This window comes from Dermochelys coriacea, chromosome 1, assembly GCF_009764565.3.
Source record: "Dermochelys coriacea isolate rDerCor1 chromosome 1, rDerCor1.pri.v4, whole genome shotgun sequence".
NCBI classification, from domain to species: Eukaryota; Metazoa; Chordata; order Testudines; family Dermochelyidae; genus Dermochelys; species Dermochelys coriacea.
Window position 1 is genome coordinate 289,849,681 of NC_050068.2, and position 25,719 is coordinate 289,875,399.

General features: G+C 41.1%; 2 protein-coding genes across 18 annotated transcripts in view; one reads left to right on the forward strand and one right to left on the reverse strand.

The window, feature by feature from the left end:
- GRIP1 (glutamate receptor interacting protein 1) overlaps positions 1-8,824 on the forward strand; it is a 535,595-nt gene extending 526,771 nt beyond the window's left edge. For 15 of the 16 annotated variants that reach the window (XM_043493765.1, XM_043493782.1, XM_043493769.1 and 12 more), the window contains 2 exons: positions 5,116-5,262; positions 7,640-8,824. In XM_043493765.1, coding sequence (XP_043349700.1) covers positions 5,116-5,262; positions 7,640-7,873 — 381 coding nt within the window. In that variant the 3' untranslated portion in view covers positions 7,874-8,824. The remainder of the gene's footprint in view (positions 1-5,115; positions 5,263-7,639) is intronic. The other variant, XM_043493773.1, reaches the window with a different exon arrangement.
- HELB (DNA helicase B) overlaps positions 8,696-25,719 on the reverse strand; it is a 35,915-nt gene continuing 18,891 nt past the window's right edge. Inside the window, exons 6-13 of one of the 2 annotated variants that reach the window (XM_038382309.2) lie at positions 25,301-25,442; positions 20,265-20,395; positions 19,005-19,089; positions 17,142-17,201; positions 14,253-14,511; positions 12,317-12,451; positions 11,119-11,622; positions 8,696-10,524 (exon numbers count right to left, since the gene is read on the reverse strand). In XM_038382309.2, coding sequence (XP_038238237.1) covers positions 10,435-10,524; positions 11,119-11,622; positions 12,317-12,451; positions 14,253-14,511; positions 17,142-17,201; positions 19,005-19,089; positions 20,265-20,395; positions 25,301-25,442 — 1,406 coding nt within the window. In that variant the 3' untranslated portion in view covers positions 8,696-10,434. Of the gene's footprint in view, positions 10,525-11,118; positions 11,623-11,742; positions 12,452-14,252; positions 14,512-17,141; positions 17,202-19,004; positions 19,090-20,264; positions 20,396-25,300; positions 25,443-25,719 lie in introns of those variants that run through there. The other variant, XR_006274745.1, reaches the window with a different exon arrangement.

Genomic DNA, 25,719 nt, shown 5'->3' on the forward strand with positions numbered 1-25,719 from the left:
TTGGACAGAACTCTGCATTGGGAGGACAAGATGGAGAATCACTTCCATTTTGCAAGGTAAGTGGTTTTCTACTGCCTAGCAGGACTCTACAGACTTGCTCTGAGCAAACTTGCTCCTCAAGATTCAGCTATGGAGCTTACAGGCTGACAAATGAAGAGAGCTGAGGTTCAGGTGGAGTACAACTCTGGTCATGGGAGATCAGATCCGAGTGTAGCTGCAGCAGGAGCAGTCTAAGAGGATGGACTGCCCTGAGCTCTCTGATATAGATATTAAGAGATAAGGCCTATGGTCCCCAGAAAAGCCGAGTCCTGAAAGACCCTAATTGGGCTCTCCAGCCCAGCGCTGACACGTCAGACTAGAGACATCAATGGTTGGGGGCTGCAAAAAGGGCATTCTTGCACAGACCACACAGTGGTTCAGCCACCAAGTCAGTGGCTGGAGTAGGGATGGTGAAACCAGTCCAGATGATGCTGCAAAGGTGAACATACTGTGTCCAGCCAGGCTTGGAGAAGTCTGAGACGCAGTCTCACATGTTAAACTGTGTAAGTGCATGATGCCATGTGACCCAGAAGACTCAGACATTTTCAAGCTGTTGTGATTGGATGAGTGTGGAGGGATCTTATCAAGACTGAATTGCCCAAAACTGGTCTTCCAGAAGCCTAGATGGAGTCGAAATCCACACCTATGAACTCTGTCTTCTCCACTGAGATAAGGGTGAATTTCTGTGCATTTAATCAGTAGGCCTAGGGCCAAGAAGGTCAATTGGATGAGATGGATGTTGGATTCCACCTAAGCTCTGGACTGGCCTTTGACTAGCCAGTTGTTGAGGTACTGGAAGATGTACACTCCCTGTTTCCTGAGAAAAGCTGCCACCACGGCTATACATTTGGTGAAAACTTGTGAGGTAGCCAACAGCCCAAATGAGAGCACTGCAAACTGGTAACGTATTTGGTTCACGACGAATCTTAGGAACCTTCTGTGGCTTCGGAAAATCGATATGTGAAAGTATGCATCCTTTAAATTGAGGTCAGCATTCCAATCCTCCAGATCTAGAAAGGGAATGATGGAAGCTAGGGAGACCATGTGCAACTTTAAGTTCTTGAGATAGTGGTTGAAACCACACAGATCTAGAATACATCTGAGAACATCCGTGGGTTTCGGGATTAGGAAGTAATGGGAATAGTGATGCGGAATCTCTTCTATGACTCCCACCTGAAGGAGGGATTAGACCTCTTGTTCCAACATTTGCTTGTGAAAAGGGTCGGGGGGGGGGGGGGGGAGAGAGTAAGGCGGGGTAGACAAAAACAGGAGGGTATATCCCACTTCTATTGAGCTAAGAACCCAACAGTCTGAAGTAATGTGGGTGCAGGCATTGAAGAAGTGGGACAGGCAGTTTGAAAACGGAGTAAATGGATTTGATAGTGAAGATTGAGATGTCGACCTCAAGCATTTAATCAAAATGAGTGTTTCAAGCTCCCTGACAGTCTGGAGGCGATCTGCATGGCCCTGCTGAGGCTGGCAAAGGAGGTCTATGCCTGCTCTTCTGCCTTTGCTGGTCCTGGCTGGCTGGGCAAAGTAACAGACAATCTGTTGGGGCCTGTAATTCTTCCTGGATACTGCTGAAGTATATAGCCCCTGGGATTTCAAGGTCACAGAGTCCTTAAACCCATGGAGCCTAGCACTGGTTTGCTCCCAAAAGAGAACGGACCCTTCAAAAGGGAGATCTTGGAGGGTTTGTTGTACCTCTTGGGGAAAACCTGACAATGGCAACCATGAGCTTCTGTGCACGGTCACTGCTGTGGCCATAGATCTGGCTGCAGTATCAGCTGCAACCAGAAGCTGCCTGTAAGAAGGCCCTCGCCACTGTTTGTTTTCCCCTCCGTGGTCAGGGAGAACTCAAACTTTTATATAGCCTCCCACATATTGAAGTCAGTTGCACAGCAGAACCTGCTTGCTTGCTATGCAAAGCTGCAGTCCTCCTGTGGAGTAGGCCTTCTGGCTGAACAGGTCCAACTTTTTAGGTCTCTTTGCCTTAGGTGTTGCATCCAGTTGACCCTGGCACTCTCTCTCTCGGGCGGTCGCTACCACCAGGGATCCTGGGGGAGGATGCGAGTATAGAAACTTGTAACCCTTGGCTGGTACGAAGTACTTCCGCTCCATAGGCTTTGCCATGGGAGAGTAGGAAGTGGGGGTCTGCAACAGCGCCTTCACTGGGTCCATGGTAGCCTCATTGCGTGGTAGAGCCCCCTTCAAGGGACCCGCTGTTGACAGACTGTCCAGCAGGCTGAGTTGCCTCCTTGACCATCTCTGCTTGGAGGCCTAGATTCGAGGCCACTCGCTTTAGTAAGTCTTGGAAAGCTTTGTGGTCATCTTTTGGAGTGGACACACCTGCTGCCACCACAGCCTCATTTGGGGAAAAGGAAGCTAGGACCAGCTGAGGGGTCTCCACCCTTTCCGCTATATCGACCAGGACCTGCGGGGCCTCCTCTTGGAGGTTCGATGCTGGGCTCGGTACCAGAGTCCAGATCAGGGGTCTCATAGCGAGGTACCAGAGGTACTCTGCTCTTGGAGGCTACCGAGTAGGAGATCCTCGATAGAGTGCCCGGGCCTGGGGGGAAACACCAAGAGTTCCAGAAGAGCCATTACATAGTTACCAGCCCCTATGGACAGTGGCCAAGCATTCAGAGGTACCCCTGTGCTCGTGGCCACGACAGTGTAGGAATGGTCCAGGAGCAGTGTGGGCAGCTGCGATGGTAGGAAGAGTAGAACCCCACTTCCAACTCTGATGAAGATGAGCAGTCTCAATGTGGCAATCAGGGTGGCGCGGACCCCCTCTGTGCCAATGATCGGTGCTGCAGAGAAGCCTGGGATGAGGCTACCATAGGGGGTTTTCCCTTAGAGGGCGGTCTTGGTACTGGACGGTGGCTGAACGCTGGTTCCGTGTCTCTCAGCGGTACTGGCAGTGCTAAGTCCTGTGCCACCAGGAACACATGAACCGGTAATGAAATCAAGTCCCTGGCTGCCACAAACACCTCTGGAGTAGACAGTACTGTGAGCTGACTGGTGCACTGTCTGCCTGGGAGTGGTGCCTCTGAAGTTTGGTGTCAGCTGTTGTGGTGCCGGGGAGGGGCGGCCCGACACGAGTCTCACTCTGTCCTGGTCCTCGTGCCTGCCTGACCTCAGCACCAGGGACTGACCCTTCTCTGGCTGTTTCCTGTGTTTTCTTCTTGGGCACCAGGGATGGGGACTCATGACTAGTAGAGGGAGTGCTCCGCCTTGAAACTGAGATGCTTGGTGCAGAGTGTGAGCACAGCTCAGAAGCAAGTCTTAAAGCTGCCTCCATGAGAAGGACATTCAGTCTCACTTCCTGGGCCTCTTGGTGCGAAGTTTGAAGTCCTTGCAGCTCTGGCAGCAGTCTTTTCAATGAAATTCCCCCAAGCACTTGAGACAACTTGATTGTAAGTCGCTCAATGGCATCAACTTGCCACAGGAAGTGCAGGACTTTAAGCCTGGTGACTGAGGCACGCCCTGGCATCCGGAGCAGATGAACCTCGCTAACTAAGCGTGAAGGCATCCAACAACTATATACACTGGAAAGAAGAGAAATAATGGAGAAAGCCACTGGGAAGTTTGCCTGAGAAATGAGAGTAATAGTCATGGGCAGTAAGAAGGAACTGAGGGGGCGCGGGATTGGCAGGGCCCTTTATACCAGTGCTATGAATGTGCAGCACCAGAGGGTGCTGGAGCTGACCCAACGGATACGACAAAGGGAAAAAATTCTGGCAACTATGCTTGGGGCGCACACACCCCTACATTAGAATGGACATGTGCAAGCACTCGACGAAGAACATGTGTTAGCTAAAGAGCCTAGGCTGCAACCATGGGTAGGTAACATAGTTTCACATGTTATTGTGCATCTCAATGGAGCTTTTCAATCATATTAAGATAACTCAACTGAGATATCATGATTGGAAAAAAAAAAAAAAAAAAAAAACCTTTCTGCGCAGCAAGCTGTCCCTATCCCCTAGTCTGCCTCAATCAGAAGAATGATGACCACAATGCAGGGTAAAATGGGTCCTCTTCAGGACTCCAGAAAAACCTTCAATTTTTTCCTTTCCCCAAAAATACTTAATTCTACAAGCTTTTGTTCTTACATTTTGGATACTCTCCTATCACCAGTCGACTATCCCTTGGTCTTTCTGACTGGGGCAATCTCAGCTATACCTTGATAAAGATCCTATTTTAGCTCCTATAGCACTCTTTTGTCCCTGACATTAGGCCTTATACAACTGAGACTAGCATCTGGCCAAACATGCTGTGATGGAACTTGCCAATGCTACTATTAACCTGACCAGTAGGAGTTATTGCCATGGAAGCTACAGAAGAATCAATATAAAGCTGAATGCTAATGCAATGTTCTTCTGTTCATTCTATTGCTTGACATCAGACTTTCCTATCAGGACCCCTAGAAACAAACTCTTTGTTAACACTCAGACCAGTAACCCAAACTACGAATCTGTTCCCAACAAGAAAGTTATACAGATGCACTTTAGAAAATTAGGAGCTTTGCAACCCAAAGGCTTTTTGTTAGGTGGAAACCTGAAGCTTAAAATCAAGCTCAGCTGATATCATGGCCTCTTCCATTAATCACTCGCACTGAATTTCTTGAAGTTAATAATAGAGGGATAGTTAAAACTATTAAAACAAGTGACACCCCACATTTATTTAGCCAACACCCAAGTACTGCATCTTAAAGGGTGCTGAGTACATAAAAACTGATTAGCAAAGCATTCTAATTCACGTATCTAAGATCTGGGCAATCAGAGAATACGATGAGAGAACTAAACAGAAAAAGGCTAAAACAGGGTAAAAAAGTTGATTAACAAGAGGTGATTCAGGATTATTACTTCAGTATACAAAAACATATTAATATATTCTCCTAACAGTTTTACAAAAGAAGTCTTCACAAATGACATTCCAAATTAGAAATGCGAAATAGGTAAATGATCATTCTAGTATGAAATAAACATTGACAGAAAAACCTGTGACAGTATGCAGCAGTGCAGAAATGTGGAAAATCATTTGCTTTTGTTATCTCTAAATTATTTCAAACAGGTAACTTTGTACAAGGAATCAGACGTAGAGGACTTTGGATTCAGTGTCTCAGATGGTTTGTTGGAAAAAGGCGTGTATGTTAAAAACATTAGACCAGCTGGACCTGGGGATCTAGGTGGTTTGAAGCCATATGACAGACTTTTACAGGTAACACTATCCATACTTTGTATACAGTTTACTTTGTAAAAGGTGTATGTGGTAAGTGTAGTATGGGATTTATATATAAAATGTACATGTGATGGTATAATAGAGTAGAACGTTTTATTGTCACTTGTTTGGAATGACCATATTGCCCATATTCTGTTTATACCATGCTCTAGAAAATAAGTGCAACTTTTTAGCATTTTAAATGTGTTTACTGGTACAATATTGTGTCTCTCAGTTATTCTGCATCATAGTAGTTAAAGAAAATCAGATAGACATCCAGGTGAGAAAAGTTAATACCAATACATTTTAAACTCTAAATATATCTAAGTTTCTATAAAGCCAAATAATACTGTTTTATAAAGTCAGATACTTCAAAACACCAAGGTGGTGTACAAATTACTCCTGAGGGCATTCTACGCACAATATTTTAATTCTGCAAATTTTATTTGTCAAATAAATGTGGAGGCACCAGCATGGCATGGGAGATCACTGTGCAGTTCCCCCCACCCCCAGGACACAGACTCAGCGGTGAAGTGAACCATGTTTTTGTATACTTGAATAATAATCCTGAATCACCTCTTGTTAATCAACTCTGACACAGTGCAATGACAAGAAACACCAGAAGGCCCTGAAACACCATAAGGTCACCACCCTCCCCAGAAACACCACAAGGCCCTGCCCCTCTGTGTCAGGTTCACCAGGTGTGGGCAGGCAGGATCCAAGTGTGGAGGGTTCTGTCTGGGGCAATCTGGGTGTGGGCAGCTCAGTGGGCGATCTGGGGGGTGGAGGGGTTCTGGATGCAATGATAATGGGACTCCACATGGTGGGGGGTCCAGGTGAATGTGGAAGGGGGAGTCTGGGTGTGGTGGGCCAGATGCTGTGGGAGTGGGGATCCAGGTGCAGCTGGTCAGGGCTCGGTGACTCACTGGGGTAGTCCAGGGGGAGAGGGGCTCATTGGCAGGGTTCTGAATGTGGGCAGGGGGTGAGGTTTGGCAGGAGGGTCTGGGTATGAGGGGGTCTGTATGCCCGGGGGTTGGGCAGATGAGGGAGCAGCTCCCGGTACAGGGATCCCTCCTCCTGCAGTTGAGGGGTGCCGGAAGCTGTTCAACCCCCCCCCCCCCCCCGCTTCCTACACCTGCAGGAGAAATCTGGGGATGGGTCTGACCTGGCCCATCCTCCCCAGCCCACTGGGACTAGCACAGGGGTGGGCAAACTTTTGGGCCTAAGGGCTGCAAGACTATATGGAGGGCTGGGTAGGGAGGGCTGTGCCTCCCCAAACAGCCTGGTGCCCACCACCTATCTGCCCCCTCAGAACCCCTGACGTATCCAACCCTCCCCCGCTCCTTTCCCCTAACTGCCTGGCCCCCTGGGACTCCCATGCCCTTTCCAACCCCACCCCTGACTGCCCCCTTACCATGCCGGAGCCAGCTGCCCTGCCTGGCAAGAGCAGTGGGCCAGAGCGCTGGCAGCACTGCACACTCAGGCTGCGGGGGAGGGGCTAGGCAGGACAGTCCCACAGGCTGTAGTTTGCCCACCTCTGGACTAGCAGCTGAACCCATCCCAGGTTAGGAGCCATCAGATTGGCCTTCCCCAATCCCACCCCTACCCCACAGTGGTTTACCTCTCTGCTGGCTGCCCTGGGCACCTGAAACATACTGCTGGGGAGGGTCACATGACCACTCCAGTGGCTTCCCTTTGCTTTCCCCGGGGAAGCAAAGAAATCTGAAGGGGACAAATTCTGCACATGCACAGTGGTGCAGAATTCCCCCAGGGAGTAACAAATGCTCACTATTGAGCAGAAATTTCCAACTTTCCTGTGGTATGTTCCTCCTCAGTTTGTGGTGCTCACTGTTCTTGAGATATTGCTGCATGTAGTCTAAGTGATCAGTCACTTATCTGATCGGTGCAGTCCCTGCTCTCACCAGATAACAGCTACCACAAACAGAACTTACTACAAACATTTCTTTTGAAACTAGAGTCTAAAATGGGTTGGAAATTTTTTTTTAGACTTCTCTCTCTGACCACTTTCAGTGTAAATGTTTTATGTATTCATCAGACACAATTCTGGGAAAACCTGCTTAAGAGGACTGAAATGTTATAAGTCATCTGTTATATTTATATTAGTGAACTTAGTGCAAGTGAAAAATAAAAATCATGTTTATTCAATATTTACCATAGTGCAGTTAATGCTAGGACATGATTATCGATCAGAAAAAAGTTCTGTTCTCCTTAAACCACTGTATTTTGTGTACTTTATGTCGAGGGCCACCAACATATTTTAGATAACATCTGTGTTTCTTAGATACTTGTGTTATGTTGCTTTCTTTTCTACATCTAAAACAGTAATAAAATTAAACCAACACTTTAAATCTTTCAGGTAAATCATGTTCGTACCAGAGATTTTGACTGCTGTCTAGTTGTGCCTCTTATAGCAGAATCTGGCAATAAACTGGAACTGGTTATTAGCAGAAACCCACTGGCCTCTCAGAAGATGACCTCAGATCAACAAACTTTAGCAGTTGAGGAATGGAATGACCAAAATAATGCCTTCCTTCAACAAACCGGCCATACTGCTAGTGTGGAGACACGAGAACCTACAAACACAATATAGCAACAAGTTATTTTAGTGGGACACTCAGAAATGAGAGACAATATATGGTGCTAAATCCCCTTTTCAGATTTCTGTGACACTTGAGGCACAGATGTCATGTGGCATTAAAAAGCACAGAGGGTCTAACTATCCCTCTCAAGGTTTGTGTTACTTCATGGATTACTTTAAAAACTGAGTATGGTTTTTAATGTGATGGCCACTGAGTAGTGCTATTCCCAACTAAACCTGATGTCAGAGAAGTCATGATATTGAGTAAAGAAAATGGCTAATGGACTTTTCTTTTTTCCTTCCCTGAAGTAGCAGAAAGGGAGACCTTTTAAAGAGACTGAATTGCTCCTTCCTGTCTTAACCGCATCATTATTTTTTGAGCAGAAAAACTAGGATTAGTCTTTTTCCACAGGTGTCTGGATTTTGGTTTTTTTTAATAAAGCTAGCTGGCTACTGAGTGGGGGGGGGGGGATCATGAGATAGGGAGGGGTATGCTGCCCCAATACGGTTAGAGTAGTGTTTTGTGAACTATTGTTCCGCTGGTTGTGCTGCAGCACGAGGGGTGCAGCCATCACACTAAGTGCTGTTCAAGTGTTTTAACAAAGATGCACGTAGGAAGCTGCAGGGTGGTGTGGTAAAGTTTACTGCCCAACTGCACTACAATTTTATTAGAAGTTACGTTATTCCCTATGCAGTGGAAGTACTAGACGGGATGTGTCTTGGAACTGTAAGATTCATTTTAAGCAGAGATGTTTTAGGTAGTGGGAAACTTCTGATGAAGGATTACTCAATAAAAATTAAAGGACTTTTTTTTTAAAAAATCCTTTAATTTGATTTAAATAATTCAAGTGGAAATTTTTATATTGTATCAGCTACTAGTAGCAATGGAGGACTGATGTAAAATCCATTCAAATGAGAATGATTCACACAAGGACATACAAATCTAAATCTTTACTTACTTATGAAATCTATTAAAAAAAGGCTTTGTTTTCAGCCTTCTCATATTTACCCTTACAAGTTTTTAGAAATTGGAATTAATACATTTTACAAATATGACAGTCTTTCCTGCCCACCCCCCTTGAAGCAATAAAATACTGCCAGTTGCTTTTAATGTTCACCAGCAGCTGCTTTGATTTGTTCCAGTATTCAAGTTGTCATTGGTAATTATTGTTATTTGGTGAATATAGAGATACTGAATTTGTATATTAATTGTAGAGTCTTCATATCTAATCAATTATCTTACAACCAGATTTGTTTTGGGTCAATATAAATTGTTTAGGAAGACTATCCCCCATGCTGTTTTCCTTTATATGAACAAGCTCACCTGCCCTGCACACACAAGCATCATGTTTCAGCACTGCCAGAAGATCAGTCAATATGAAATTTAACCCCAAATCATGTAAAAACAAAGTTCATGAGTCACTTAAATATGTATTTTTATTTGTAACAAATAAGTATTAAACTGTAAAGTATTTTTGTACAAATTTAATACTTTAATAGCATGATATTTATCGTCTATGTATGGATTTTGGGAACTCAACTTGCAAATATTTGTATGGAAAAAACTGTACAAAATGGAATAAACAGTGATTTGAAGACAATATTCTTAACAATGAGATGGTATCTGCATGTATTGGACAACAGAAAAAAATAGCATATTTACAAACTATTGCAGAGATATCACATTTCATGATTTTTAAATTTTTTTTAAAGTATTTCTACCACAGGTGTATCTAGGACAAGAAATGCAAGCCTCTTTAGCCAAATATTAGGATTTTAAATAATTTATGATGAAATATGCGAAGTATTATTCCAGAACCTAGGAGTCCCAGTCATGAACCAGGACCCTACTGTGCTAGGCAAATACAAGCCATCCAAATTTATATATATTAATTGTGCAAATTTAAAAAATTTGACTATTTTGCCTATCTGGAAACTTCCAGTGCATCAAGCGAAGAAATTCACATTTGGCACTTGACCACACCTTAAAAGCCCTATTTTTCATTACAATCTGTTCAGAGCAAGATCTGACTCAACTTCATGATCCTGTATGGTGGCAACATGCTAGTTAGTACCTATTTGTCACACCCAAACTTCCATGAAGTTATGTAGAGGACATGGGTACAGAAGAAAAATAATACACATTATACTATGCATTTTGACTAAAGACTTAACATGGGTGTGAACTGACTGCCACTATCAAAACCGTAATACTTCGTGTTGCATCAACAATTTATATAGGCTTAAATACTATATAGACCAAGAAATTCCCTTCTTCTGAACAACAGATCTTTAGGACCTCAAAGCATCTATTAAAAGTTATTTGTTCAGCTACAATAAAAAAAATATACAGACATCTTAGCATTCCAGAAAAAGTTGGCCATATCTTCTGCTAACCACAAGTTAAATTCTGAATATAAAAAAGTCCATATTAAAAACAATGCTCCTAAAACAAACTTGCACAATATTTTAAAAATTAAGACTGATCCTCCAGACTTTTTTTCTCTGTTCCAATACCTTATTGGGAGTTGTATAACATATTTAAGTGTCATATTAATTAATGTACTTGATTGTTAAGGTCCAAAAAGCTGCTTGGGAGTTGGGCTCCTCAAAGTCAGATTCTGAAGTCTAGTTGACCCAAGAGGCGAGTCTTCTGCATTTATCTGTCAAACAAACAGGGAGAGTGTGATGAGGCCTGCAAATAGCACTTAAAATATAGTAAAAATGTTACTATGCAACAAGGATCATTTAAAAAAAAAATTTTTCATTTATGACAGATGTTTTTTGAAAATAATTTCTAAACTAATACACAAGTGGCAAACCCCAGGAGAGACTTTAGTAGAATTTAATGTGTATAAAAGAAATGAGACAGTTTATATTAATATTGTAGTTTTTGCACAGCAGGTCAGCCCCTACAATTTTTGTTGTTGTTTATAGCCATCAATTATTAATACATTTTGAACAAGTCAAACAGCCAGTGCGATCAATAACAATTTATCAAATATTACTTCTAAAGATCATAACTAGTTCAAAACAGTAACCATTAATTACTCTGACAAGCTTCATCCTCTCATTCATTCCATATACAAGACCTGAGGAAACTTTCCCAACAAAAGATTAATTAAAAACTTATACATTCCCCCCAAAAGTTTTGGTTTTGATGAAATTGCATTTTCTGCCAAAATGTTTAGTTGAAGAATTCTCAACCAGCTCTATGCAAAAGTTTTATTTTAAATACTTTTTAAAGGGTTTCTTACCATGGTAAGTTTTGAAGGACTTTCAAAACTATCTGTAGAACTGCCTTGTCTTTTACATGGATTTGATTTAATGGGAGTCTCACTACCTGCACTGGCCAGTTCATCAGTACTCCACTGTCCATTATTAGTTTGTATGTCATTAAGAACGGCAGACTCTTCTGCTTTAATGAAGTCATCTTCAACAGGTACAGAAGAAAGGGGAATATCCTCAGTTACTGAAATAGGACCAGGTTGAACATCATGCCCTTGACTTTGCAAACAACCCTTTAGGCGAGATGACATTTGTTCTGGAGAGTCGCTCGTTTCTGCAAAGGTCTCTCTTAAACGTTGTTGTAAGCGAGTTTTTCTGGGAAAGCTCTTGGTAGTAACTGCTTTCCTGAGTTGAGTCGGTTCAGCCACGATATAGACCCGGCAGCGTCCTCGTGTCACAGCTGTGTATACATGCTGCCAGTGCTGTGGGCCTGCATTCCCGACTACATAGACAATTGTTTTTTCCTCTGAACCCTGAAACACACACAGATTTTTAAGAACTCTTAAATTAAAAGTATTTAAAATAACAAGAAAAAGGGCTCACTAGAGAAGTGCCATCAGTAACTATGGAAGTATGGGCATGCAGTTACTTACATAGGTGCATACTAGTATGTAGACAAAGTTGGAATAGAAGGCAGGATTCTGAACAAGTCTGTAAATGAAGGAGACTTCTTTGCCTAAATTCTCAAAGTTTTAGTTTCTCAGAGGAATGGCAGTGGCCTCTCAAGTTTGTTTCAATTTCCATGTCCATAACAACAAAACAAGTCAACTACATTCACACATCCCCCTTGCCTACAGAAAATGGAGTAACTAATGCTTCACAATACTGGATGTCCATGATGGAATTTGATTTAGACTAGTCAACTTGTGTAACTTATTTTTATTTTTTAACTATTACTGGATAGTAAGTTAAATTTCCATTGGATCAATCAGTGCCTTCATTCAGACTTACTATAAAGCTACTCAGCTAATCCCAGTGAGAGGGTAAACAAAAGAGCCGGTGTCACACCACTTCCTTCCTTCACACCCTGAGGTTGTTCAGACGTTATCTTCAAGGACTTTGTCTAAAGGGTGCTCCTGAAACCAAATCTTCCCGTGAAATTACAGAGCAACACTGCAGTCGGGCTTTTTACTGGTTGACATAACAGTGCTGAATTACAGTTCTTACCTGAAATGTGTGAATAGTTCTGGCCCATGCATGCCTTATTTGACACTCTCTCCTCAGTGCCTCATAAACCACAGTGAATTTGGAGCCATATGTGCTGCTGATGGTCAATAAACGACACCTATTGACTTCTACATCCTATAGAACAAGCATGTGAGGAGACTTCATGACCAGGTTGTAGTAGAAATCAGATCAACATGTACACAGTTTAAGGGCTGTAGCTATGGAATCATATTAACACTGCACAATAGGCTTAATCCAAAGAAAGCATATTTGATGATAGAAGCTTCAGTTGACTCCTCCCCTATTTCAAAACAAACACCCTGTAAGGAAATAGCAACTTGCTGTCCTTTATTCAGGTTTGTCTCTACTCCTGCTTCTTAGATACTAGTCCCCAGAAGATCTGGTTTCTGACTGCTGTCCCTACCTGCAGGGGCCTCATTTACTACGGGCACAGGACCAAGTACCCCTTCCCAGACTTCTCATATCTTCTTTCCAGCCAGTATTGCAGTATCTACCCCAGGCCTGCAGGGGCCACTGTGGGGCAGGCGGGGCAGGACCAGGCCAAGGTTCCTAATTCTCACATTGGCAGCACTAGCTATATAGGAAGCCACAACAGCATCTGGAGCTGAGTGCAGAATGAGCCAAACCCCTGGCCATTGGTGAGGACTACCCCAGGCCCATATTCATAGATACTAAGGTCAGAAGGGACCATTCTGATCATCTAGTCCGACCTCCTGCACAGCGCAGGCCACAGAATCTCACCCACCCACTCCTACAAAAAAACCTCACCTATGTCTGAGCTATTGAAGTACTTAAATCATGGTTTAAAGACTTCAAGGAGCAGAGAAGCCTCCCTCAAGTCAACCATGCCCCATGCTACAGAGGAAGGCGAAAAACCTCCAGGGCCTCTCCAATCTGCCCTGGAGGAAAATTCCTTCCCGACCCCAAATACAGCAATCAGCTAAACCCTGAGCATATGGGCAAGATTCACCAGCCAGTTACTACAGAAAATTCTTTCCTGGGTAACTCAGATCCCATCCATCTAATATCCCATCTCAGGGGATTAGTCCTATTTACCCTGAATATTTAAAGATCAATTACTTACCAAAATCCCAATATCCCATCATACCATCTCCTCCATAAACTTATCAAGTAGAATCTTAAAACCAGATAGATCTTTTGCCCCCACTGCTTCCCTTGGAAGGCTATTCCAAAACTTCACTCCTCTGATGGTTAAAAACCTTCGTCTGATTTCAAGTCTAAACTTCCTGGTGGCCAGTTTATACCCATTTGTTCTTGTGTCCCCCAGGACAGAACCAGCCTACCATCTTCTCATCCTCTTCTGGGATGTGACCACCCTCTAACCCCTTCACAAGCAACGATGGCCTCAGCAGGAAAGTGAAAATGGAGATGCTGATGCAACTTTGTCCCTCCCCGCCCCTGAATTGTTGTGAAAGGACTCCTCGGCCTACCTGGTCCCACTACCCAGCAGCCATAAACCCTCCTTCCTCAGAATTTCCCTCAAACCCAAGAGGGAGAAGCCAGTTCTCAGGATTTTAACCAAGTGTTTGTCCTTAAGATAATACCATATTTACTGCAATTTAAAAAAAAAAAAAAAAAAAAAAAAAAAAAAAAACACCAACACCCAACACAACCCCACAGACACTCACATTTGAAAGAAACTCATAACAGCAAGGGGTTCATAGCACTGGACAAGTCAGGCCAGCTGCTGAAGAACTTTCCCCACAACATTCTGCCAAAATCTCTGCTATTGCAATTCTAGTTCTTTTTTGTGACAAGAATGCTGAATCACATGAGCATGTTGTGATGTCAAATGTATACTGTGGGCTAAGAGGAACTGTGCCTCAATGAAGACTGTAGCCAGATATTTTGTGGTAAGTCCTAACAATTATTAATTGTTCAAAAGAATACATACATCCATTATGAAAAATATTTCTCCATTGCACAGTCGTCTGTCATCCTCAGCACTGCCCCCAAAATCACCAGGTAGTTTTTGTCCACTCAGGAAGGCTTTTCTTCTACAGCACCCTCTGCATTCACATTGATTAGGATTCTGAGAGTCACTTTCCTTTGTGCAAACTGTGTTATTTTTTGGAAGAAGGTCCTTGAGATAGGCATTCCTCGTGGAACAAATTTTGTCATCACATTGGAACACCAGTCGATTTTTATGGTTTCTGAATCAGGAGAGGGGGGAAAAAAATGAAACAAAACAAATATTTATTTGCAATTCACTCAATGTATTTGTGTGGCTCATATGACTGATTCAGATATGCACACTAAGCTTTCATTTAAAAATAAAATTGCTAGCCTTCGTAATTGTGAAGATAACCTTCCAAATATAAACATAGATGGGCTTCCTGACTCTATGAAAGGACCATATGAAGTCATGGCTTCAAGAGGTAATAACTCTCCTATCTCACTGAAGGGTTAATGCTGAAGTCATGACTATTTTGTAACTGATCATTTTTGCAGTTTGCAAAGAGAAGGGAGTGGAAGGGACTTGCCTTTGGGACAGAAATGCACAGAGAAGAAAGGTAAGTAATGGGGGAAGATAGGTGGTTTGGGAGGAAGAGGGACAACGAGCAGGAACAGGAATCATCCTGAAAGTGAGCATATTTTCCCATTGGGTGATGATAAGCAGGGACAATAAGATACTGGACGAACAATACTTACAAATTTGGTTACTACACAGAGATCATAATCTATCCAAGCAATTTATTCAGTCCTCTCTCTCACTTATACCAACAGGAGATAAAACTATATACTACCCTTCAGTCTGTAGTCTAAATTTATACCCTAGCCCTCAGTCAATTAAAAATGAAGTTCAGTCCACTGCACAGGAGTCTAGCACAGAAAATGTTTCACAAAAGTTGAAGTTACAAACACATTTTAAAATTAGAAGATAAAAAAAAAACCAACCCATCCTTTCTAAAAAGGGGAAAAAAACCCCCACCACCTTCCATATCTAGAAACCAAGGAGCTTTGCAAAGCCATATCATGATTGTAAGTAAGTATGGCAGCCATTAAAAGTACAAGTAAATTGCAAAGGAAAAAAAAAAAAATATATGGTTTGTTCCCTATTTGGGGTTTTTAAATGTGTTAAAAAAAAAAAAGTCAAAGCATTTTGACTTCCCACCCCAGTCTTTAACATTAAAAACGTGGGTCCTAGATTTCTTTAAAGATTATGGTGACTGGAGAACAAGCACAATATAAGGATAAGATTTAGTAATTCCATGATTTTAATGAACCTCTGTGACTGGTTCAGCTTCCCCCCCTCCCACCCCATGGCTACAGTGGGGGCGGGATTCCCCCTCCACAACCCCCCAGCAACAGGGTTCAGAGCCACCTCGCCACTTGGACTGTCAGTTCCACCCTCCCTCCGGCCACCATGTTGTTTTTAGTACAAGTCACAGACAGTTCACAGGCTTCAAGTGAATTTTTGTTTATTGCTCGCTTCCTGTCCATGACATTTACTAAAGATAACCAGGACAAAATCTTAACCTTAGCAATGGCTGACGCCATAAAAGCGGAGAATGAAAGCTAAGCTCTTGAAAGAGTAAAGGATTTTCAGTCAGACGGTTTAACTTTTGTTGTTGAAAAACATCCCTCAGACATCCGAAACGTCCTCCAGAAAAACTAAAAAGAAGGAAAAAACTTGACATTCTTGATTATGTCTAAGGTAAAAAATTAAAAAAAAAAAAAAATTAAAACCAAGGGACCTGGGGGAAAAACAAAAACATTAAAAAAGCCTTTCATGCCTTCTTTGTACACCATAAAGTCAAAGGGAAAAAAAGGCATATGCCCAGTTTAAAAAAAAAAAAAAAAAAAAAAAAAAACCACACAAACAAACCAAAACCCAAGTTTAAAGATTCAGCAACCAACCCCTTCAATTAAGGTGTTGAATCTCTAAGATTCCGCAAAAAGGCCTATAGAAAAAACAAGGAAGACCACATTTGACATTTTAACCTTATAAATATGAGCAAAGTATTAAACACACATTTCAGAACCTCTTTAAAAACAAAGCAGCTGTGACAGTACCAAAAGGTGGACCTTGCTTCAGCACTCTCATCACTATTAGCACCAATTAGGTTTCCTCAAGGAGGGCCTCATTGGTCACAGGTGTGCCTGATAAAACTGGGGTTAAAAAAGCACAAGAAAAAGGTTCTGGAAGAGGAAAGGAGAGAGAGCGCGCTAGGGGAGCCTTCTAGGGGAGTTCTCTGAGTAGAGGCACTTCAATCCAACCCTTGTCAGGAGAGAGGCCAGAAAGCTGGAAAACAGTGCAAACGTGTCAATGCACTGATCCATATTGGTGGAAGGACTGAGACACTGTAAATAAAGTATATGCCAATGTTATCAATAAGAAAGTCTCAGAGTGGTCTGCGTTTGTGGAAGAAGCAGGAGTATGATAGGCATGTCCTGTCACAGCACCAAAAAAATAGCTGTAACTCAATTTTTTTTTTTTAAATAATTGTTTGCAGGTCAACTTTAATGCTCAGCAACAGTTCACAAAAAACTTGACTTTAGGACATTAACACCTCTTTTAACAAGAGAGAGGATCACTAGCCAAGACCCAGGGGTTTTCATCAAACTTCCAGAAATGTCACGGAACCTTTCTGCTGGCTATTAGAGGATATGCCAAAATGCATTGTACAAAAAACAATTTTTCAAGTTTAAAATATTTTCATTTAGCGTATTTAGAATGTTGGCCCCTTGCGTGAAACAATTTTAAAACATAAAATAAGATGAAGGGAGGAAAGGCAATGAATACACACTATATACCTTTAGACTCAAAACATTGCCTTACCTGGTTAAATGTTTTGAATAGTGCTGACAACAGAGTTCATTTATTAAATCACAATCTTGCCTACAAACATGAAAGAGGCACAACGTTACCAACACGAGGCATATACAAAGAATAATGGACATTTATCTAGAAATAAGTGTGTTCAAACTGAAAGAGGACACATATTTAGCAACAACAATCTTCTACTGACCATTACAAAAAGTGTTTGAATTCAGAGGTAGTTCAGAAGATGCTGCTGCAAAAGAACAGTTTTGTTTTATTTTAATTCCAGAAGAAGTAAGGCAAGCAGCTTGCAAAAACTATACCTAGGTAAGTTGGCTTTGCTTCCAAGACAGCATAGCAAAACAAGAATTAGTATATTCAGGTATTAGTGCTCGTCTGTCCATAGACTCTTTGGAACTAAAAGGAGTCCATTTTCATGTTTCTTTTCTGGAAACCTGGAGGTCTTAAGAACTCTTAAAATCTTGTCATTGCAGATTATGTTCCCACAAGATTTGCTAAATAGTACATTTAAATGGAGCTTAATCAATAACAGTGTGGTAGAATTTAGAGGACTTAGGTCTGATGATAAATATTCTGAAAGATCTTCTTCAAAGCAGATAAGAGAAATTAAAAACAAAACAACTTCAGAACCACTTCCTGTTCACAATATAAATAAAATATAGGTAAAATATCCAAAAATCACTACTAATGTTTTAGAATTTGGGGTTTTTACAACTTCAAATTCCGCCCCTCCCCCAAGAAAAGCATCAGAAGATCAATTTTCTTTACAATTTAATGCTGCAGGCTTGGTTCCTATTGGATGTTAGATCAACAATTTCTCTTGTTACGTGGTTTACATTAGAGGATTGCAAAGCATTTTACAAATAAGTAATTTAGCTTCAAAGCACTCCTGTGATAGTCAGGCAGATATTATCCCATTTTGGGAGATTAAACAACTAGCACAATGTCACACAAGAAATCTGAGGCAAAGTCAGAAATAGAGCCTCTCAACTATTGATTGTGTGTCTCGTTTGCATTAGGCAAAAAGTTTGAGGTCGGAGGGGGTTTTTAAATTACCAGCCATTTAGATACAACGCAGTCTAGAAATAAGTAAAAATGCAATTGCAATCTAAACAAATGTGCACAGGCAATGAACTAATCTTAGAAGAAACAGACCTGGCTGAAAAGACAAATAAAGGCCATGACCCCTTGCAACGGCATTCCCAGTGTAGATTACCTTGTGTGGTACAATGAATACTCCAATAATTATTTGGAAAGTTACAAAATGACAAATATTTTGTAATGTAATATAGACAATTGAAAAACTGAGATATGGGTGGGTAAGACAATTAAGCTTGCAGAGAATTATTATTTGCTTGGCACTAGAACATCTTAACAAGATTAACATGAGACTAGATCATGAAGAAAAATAGATCCTAAGGAATTTAGAAGACCAAGAATCATCTTAATTAGCTTATAAAGCTGGTCAAACATACAAGCTGGGAGTCAAAAATTGAATAAGGAATGCTGTTCCAATTCAAGTCTGAAAGTTTGTTATCACTCGATTGCTACCACTGGCATGTGAAATGTTGATGCCCTCAAAGCACCTTGAGCAGAGAGCTACTTGTCCCCAAGATGAATATCCATGCGGATAGTTTCTGGCAAAGTACATAGTGCAAAAGGAACCACATAAATTAGCAGTAGAAAACTAAGCTATCAACATTCCACATTAAAAAAAATAAATCTAAGCCAGAGAGAGAAGATAACTGGCCTATTTTTGCCAGTACCACCACCAGTGTCTCTTTTACTCTGTTTTTAGACATTTTTAGAACAAAAATGCTAGCAAGAGTTCTTTCAAAGTCTGCATACGTGCTTTGATACCTTCTGAAAGCGATGAACTGTGATTGTTTGGCATCTTGTAGTCCAGGTCCTTTTTCAAGTAAAGTTTTTATGGCAGTTTGCAAATCTGATAATGGACAAAGAAAATTAAGAGAAAAAAAATACAAATTCAATATGACAACAGAATTTGCTTATTTAACTTGTTTCAATTCCCCAGTGTGCTAATTTTTGGTTACCTGAAATAGGAAGCGTCATTTTAAAAAAAAATAAAATAAAAAACTGTGGCAAGCAATGCAGATGTCCCATATCTCAAATCTGGGGGACTATGGTGCTGAGAAAGACATGGGAAAAACCTCTTGCTCCCCTAAGCTACATGGCTTTTTACAATATATTCCACCCAATTAAAATAAAAAAAAAAAAACACCTCTGGCGTTATCCTTTGACTGGACAGTTTAAAGGGGATTTAAGTATTAAATTTTGAAGAAAAAAAAAGCCCTAAAACTAGACGTCTGAACTTTGTAACATAGCCCGTATGAAAATAAATGTAAGTGTTCTGTCCACTGAGTAAATTTCTTAAGAAACTTGAACACGTTAATACTGTGACAATTACTTTCCTTTCCCCATATTATATTTATGAGAGGGTGGGGGGGTTAGGATGTCTTAAAAAAACAAAACACACACACACAAGTGTTATCACTACAAAATACAGTTGTATTTTGCTAGATCTAAAATATTTCAAAGGTTAACAAACAAAAGACCCTAAAAATTAAAAAAAACCCACCCCGAACACTGTTGACCAACAGGATGGAAGCAAAATCTAGAGTTGATGGCTTTGCCACCAGCTCCCCAAAAAAGCTAACCCATGGTGCTGTCAGATCAAGCACCTATCCTCTAGAAATCCAGCCTCATTTAAAGTTCTCTCAAATTGGCACCTGATAATAGTGATAAACTTTTGAAAACAGTGGTCTTAAGCTATAGAGCCTTCTGCACCATTCCTATCACCTGGTGCCATGGTACCCCTTACGGTAAATTGATATAAATAATGATGTATCCATTTAATTGGGTTTTTTTAAACTGCTATACATGCATTTAATTCTTGATAGGCAAGCTTATAAGTCAAAAGATAAATAACTGAAAATCTAATTTCATATTCTATAATTTAGACTAATTCAAATTTACTGAAATGGTTCATTCATGTAATATAGTACATAAAACTGATTTTATGTCTGTTACACTTTGCAAAAGGAGAAAATGAGAGTTTTTGCAATATTAACAAATTGTTAACTGAGTATACAAACATACAGTGAGCACCATGTCCAGAAGGCAAAACAACATAAATAAATTTCTTCTCAGGGCTTGGCATTGTCAACTTTTCACTCCAGTCACAGACTTTGATCACTGAGTCAAACTCTGGGAATTTTCGCCGAGAGATTCTTAACCACAAAAGAAAAAAAGAGACAAACATAGTTTAATACTAAAACATTCTAGCTGTGCATCTCAACCTTTTGCATCACAGTTAAGTTTACTTGTCCATAAAATTGTACATCTCCTTTAACCTCTATAAAATAGACAAATGGTATTCAATTATTTTTTTGTCAAGATTCAAATTTCTTGGTCAAGGTATAGTCAAGGTCCAGACACCAGAGAAAAAATAATATAGAAACAACAATTATAACAATAAGGAAATAAAAAGATTGTGGTCCATTCAAAAGCGTCCAGCTGTCTGGATTTGGCCTGAGGTCCACCTATTGACTACCCCGATACAGACAATGACATAGCTTTTTGATCATAACTAAAAATCACAGTAAAGTATTAGTATTTCTTTAATTTCTAAATCCTGCAATGCTGCAATCGTTATTTAGTAACCATCCAGATAGTGTCCTGTTGGGGGAATTCAGAATACTAAAGAAAACACTCTTATAATTGGCAATGGTAAATTTTATGAATAATTGTCTACAGCACTTGATTCTCTATAAAAGGCCCAATCCTGGAAGTTTCAGAGTACCCTAAACTGTTAAAGTCAAAGGGTGATGAGGACACTAAACCCCTTGCATGACAGGGCCCCAAGACCTCAATTTTTCAAACACTTAGGCATGTTCTTTATTTTAAGAACGTGAGTAGTCACACTGAAATCAACAGGATTACTTGTTTGCTGAAAGTTAAGCACAAGCTTAAGTATTCACCTGTTCAGAGCCTAAGTCAATAAAATGAATGACAATATTAAATGTTAAGAGAGTTAAGAAAAATTAAAGAAAAAACTTGAACTTGAGCAGAAAGATATGGTTATATAGGTCTAATAACCTAAATATTGGCTGTATTTTAGTCATTCTTAGAAGTTGCCATTTGTTGCATTTATCATTAGGGTGGATTGATTTAATATTTAAAAGTGTAAATCAGCAAGCAGGAAGTCTGCATTTAAATCTATTTTAATCTTGTTTTATATTTGAACTTTTTAAATTTTCCTAAAGAAGAGGTCATTCTCATTGCTTAGTATAACAAATAAAACACTGGATTTGCAATTCCAGTAGACCCTCAGAGTTATGAGCATCAGAGTTACAAACTGACCAGGCAACTACATACTTCACGTGGAACCGGAAATACACAATCAGGTAGCAGCAGACCAGACCCCCAAAAAAGCAAAATACAGTGTAGTACTGTGTTAAATGTAAAAACTAAAAAAAAAAAAAGGGGGGGGGGGAGGCAGCATCTTTCTTCTGCATAGTATAGTTTCAAAGCTGTATTAGCGAATGCTCAGTTGTAAAACACTTGAAAGAACCACCATAATGTTGTATTCAGAGTTATGAACAACCTCCATTCCTGAGGTATTCGTAACTCTGATGTTCTATGGTAAATATATATACTCTTTTTACACTACATTTGGCACTCATTTTTGTTAAACCAGGAAGATATAGTGTATTTGCATTTATTTAAGCAATTATACATCTCAATGTACAGTTACTTAGATTCTTAATTTTTAAATTTCTTGTGTTAGAAAATGGTGAACGACTAATGTTTTATTTGCTATAGGATAATTTTTTACTTGGGATTTGTGTCAATCTGCATTTGAATGGACATTAGAATTAAAAATGCTCAAAAACAGCATTTTAAAATTGTTATTAGTTAAAGAAAAACTGTTGCTAGATAAAAGTTGCTTGATCAGAAAAAAAAGAATGTTTACCAAAACAGGTTTTAAATTCAAAATATAACAACTGATTATACAAAGGAGGAATTAACTGTAATTAGTGAATTGATTGATTGTGGTCAACAGGAGCCATTTTTGAGCCAAAAACTTGTCTATGCCTTATAATCAACTCAATAGCACGTCTTGATGTCTGTCTGTAAAGTGATAACTTTTGAATGCCACATATGATCAATTCCAAAATTTCAGTGAATATTATAGGCATAATATGCAATAATCCTATTGATTTTTGGAAAATTGGAAAACAAAGGGGAAAAAATAAGACTACACATGGAGCTCCTGCCATCCAGTGAGCATAACCCCTGCTTCAAGCACCTCTGCAACTGTCTATAGCGCAAAGTACTGGTTGATAGCACCATTAAAGCTTTCCGGCATAACAATACTCAGCTTCTCTCTGCACATTCTCCCAACAGAGTTTAACATGTTGACACCTAAACTCTGGCAATAGAGGAAGAGGAGAATAGTGGGGGCATGCACACAGCCCCTAGCATGGGGGGAAGAAAGGGAGACCCTGATATGTGAAGGAGGAGGGAATGAGGCACAAAGACCCTTGTAGTGAGAGGAGGAAATTGGAGGATCCTAGCATGTGACAGGGAGAGACAGAGCCTCAGGCATAGGGGGAAAGGGCCACAGAGCCCCAGCTATAGTGGTGAAGTTGCAAGGATTTCCTGAAAGAGGAGAGTGCGAAAGTGGGACACAAACAGCTTGTGGGCTACAATGGAGGGATGCGCCCCTGATGAATGCAATAAACCTAGCCCACACAAGATACAAAACGTGACCCCTGCGTAAAGATATTTAGGTCCCTAAAGATGCAGATAGGCATCTCTGAAAATCCCACTGGGAGCCTAACTTTAGGTGCTTTTGAAAAATCTCTCTAGTCACCTATCTGCATGTTAAGGTGCCTAAATACCTTTCAAAATCTAGCCCCTATCAACTTCACATTTGTAGAATTAGTAAAGCTCATTCTCACGTGTTTTTTATTGATAGATTAGAAAAGACAAGATTGGTTTCCTCTTCAATTCGTTTTTCTATTCCCATACAGTTTTTCAACTTTGAATTAGCTAGATCAAATAAAGAAAATATTGTCTTTGTACCTGCTAGCCAATTAAAAACCAAAAGTAGTAAAGGAAAAGCTTTTCTTCACAACAGAAAATGAAAGTACTGATATTTGGAAAAATGTAATTACCAGCATTTGCTCCTAGGGTTACCATCTGATCACACAAACCCAAATGCTCTTGCCCCACCCCCGCCCTCTGCCTCACCCCTTCTCCGAGGACCTGCCCTGCTCACTCCATCCCATCTCCCTCTATTGCTCCCTCTCCCCCACCCAGCTGGGACAGAGGTTTGGAGTGTGGTGAAGGGTGCAGGCTCTGGGATGGAGCTGAGGGGTTCGGAATGCGGGAGGGGGCTCCGTTGAGCCTGGGGCAGAGGTTTGGGGGGCAGGAGATGGTGCGGGGTGCAGGGTCCAGAAGGGAGCTCAGGGCTGGGTCAGGGGATTTGAGTGCTGAAGGGGGGTTAGGGGTGTGATCTCTGGGAGGAAGTTTGGGTGCAGGAGGGGACTCAGGGCTGGAGCAGGGGGTTGGGGTGTGGGCAGCTCCTGGTTGCCCTGGCCCCACGCTGCTCCCAGAAGTGGCTAGCGTGTCCCTGCCCTGCGCACTGCCCATGCCCTGAGTGCCAATTCCACAGATCCCATTGGCCAGGAACTATGGCAAATGGGAGCTGTGGGAGCGGAGACTGCCTTAGCCTCGCTGCACCACCAACTGGGAGCTGCCAGAGGTAAGCGGGGCCAGGAGGCTCCAGGCACTGCCCCATCTGCACGCTGCTCCCAGAAGTGGGCAATATGTCCCTGCGGCCCCTGTGGGGCCGCCCCTACAGCTCCCATTAGCCACAGTTCCTGGCCAATGGGAGTTGTGGAGTCAGCATTTGGGGCACGGGCAGCGCGTGGAGACCCCTGCCCCCCCTCAGGGGCCACAGGGACATGCTTGCCCCTTCCAGGAGCAGCACAGGGCCAGGGCAGGCAGGCAGCCTTAGCCCTGGGCCCCTGCTGCGCCGCCAGACTTTTAGCAGCCTAAAATCTCCCAGTTTGGCTGCAGTAGACTCCAGGAGATAGAGCCTGATTCCGGGAGACTCACAGCAAAACCGGGAGGCTTGGCAACCTTATTTACTCCATTTGTAAAAGACTGGAAGTAACAGATACTTACTGCAATAACCTGTGGCATATTAATAAAGCATGAATTGAAAGTTAAAGATGTTTGCGCCCCCTCCCCAATTCTGTATATAGTTAAAAGAGCCGGCAAACTGTAACTCATTAACATTTGAGGAGGGTCGAGTGCTACAACATATTGTTTTTAATTAAATTATTTTAATAAATAATAAATTTAGGCCTGATCATAGGTTGTCATCACTGCAAATTTCATTTGTAAAACAGATTTATTTTAAGATGACAAATGTCGTTCAATTAAATTTGAAAGCTTTTTCTTTTTAAGTCATTGATTTTATCTACCCCGTTTATCATGGATTTGTGGTAAACTACCATTTATAAGGTGTAATTGCAAATGAAAGGTCAGAATAAAGACAAGTATACTGAACATGTTTATCAAATTTTATATAGCAATTCAAAAAACTAGTTGCAAACAAAACCTTCACTCTGCAAGCTGCTCATGAGGATAGAGGGGTCGCCCTGCACAGAGCAGTTTGCAGAATCAAGGCCTATGGCATTGAGACTGCTCATGTGCCTAAGCGTTCACAGGATCAGGGCCTGCAAACACTAACTCACATGAATAGTCCCACTGACATCAGCGGGACCAAATGTTACATTTATAAAGAGTGAACAAGTCAGTCTCCAATTTTGGTGGGTTCTTTTTATTTAAATATGCATCTTGTCATTCAAAAAAAAAAAAACCAAACAACTTTGCATACTTTACTCAATGTTTTTGTTCAAATTGCTCCTCGGTGTGCATATTTCAGCTGTAATTTCTTTTCCAGAGTTATAGGTTTGTGAACATAAGAGATCTGCAACAGAAACACTGAGTCACATAATTCTATTGTATGGCTCAGTGCCCCTATCATTTTGCAGACTAAATAAAAAAAGGACTTCTATAAAAAAAAATTCCTCCAGTATATACAAAAAAATTCCTACCTTGTGGCATTGTCTACAATTAGCTGAGACTCAGCTCTGTGATTAGTTCTCAGTTCCACAGACCAGCCTCTAGATTTTAGACCTTCAAAAATATCAGCGAGCATGTTGCCAGGGTCAATGCTGGGTAACTGTCTAATATCACCTAAAGAGAAGAAATATTAATAGCATTTGTGATCAGTGGTAAACAGTGAACATAGTATCCGTGGGAAATATTCCAAAAATAGTGAAAAGAAATATGCACTTGACCTCCATTATAATACAAGACAGAGTTATCACATGCCTGCTCAATACCATTTCTGCAAAATTATGCTTCCCTCCAAGAATCCCAAAATGGAATTTCTTTGAATCAGGTTGTTGCATAGTTCTAATTGTATTCCCTTCAGTATACAATACATTAAAATCATTGTTCGGAGCATGTT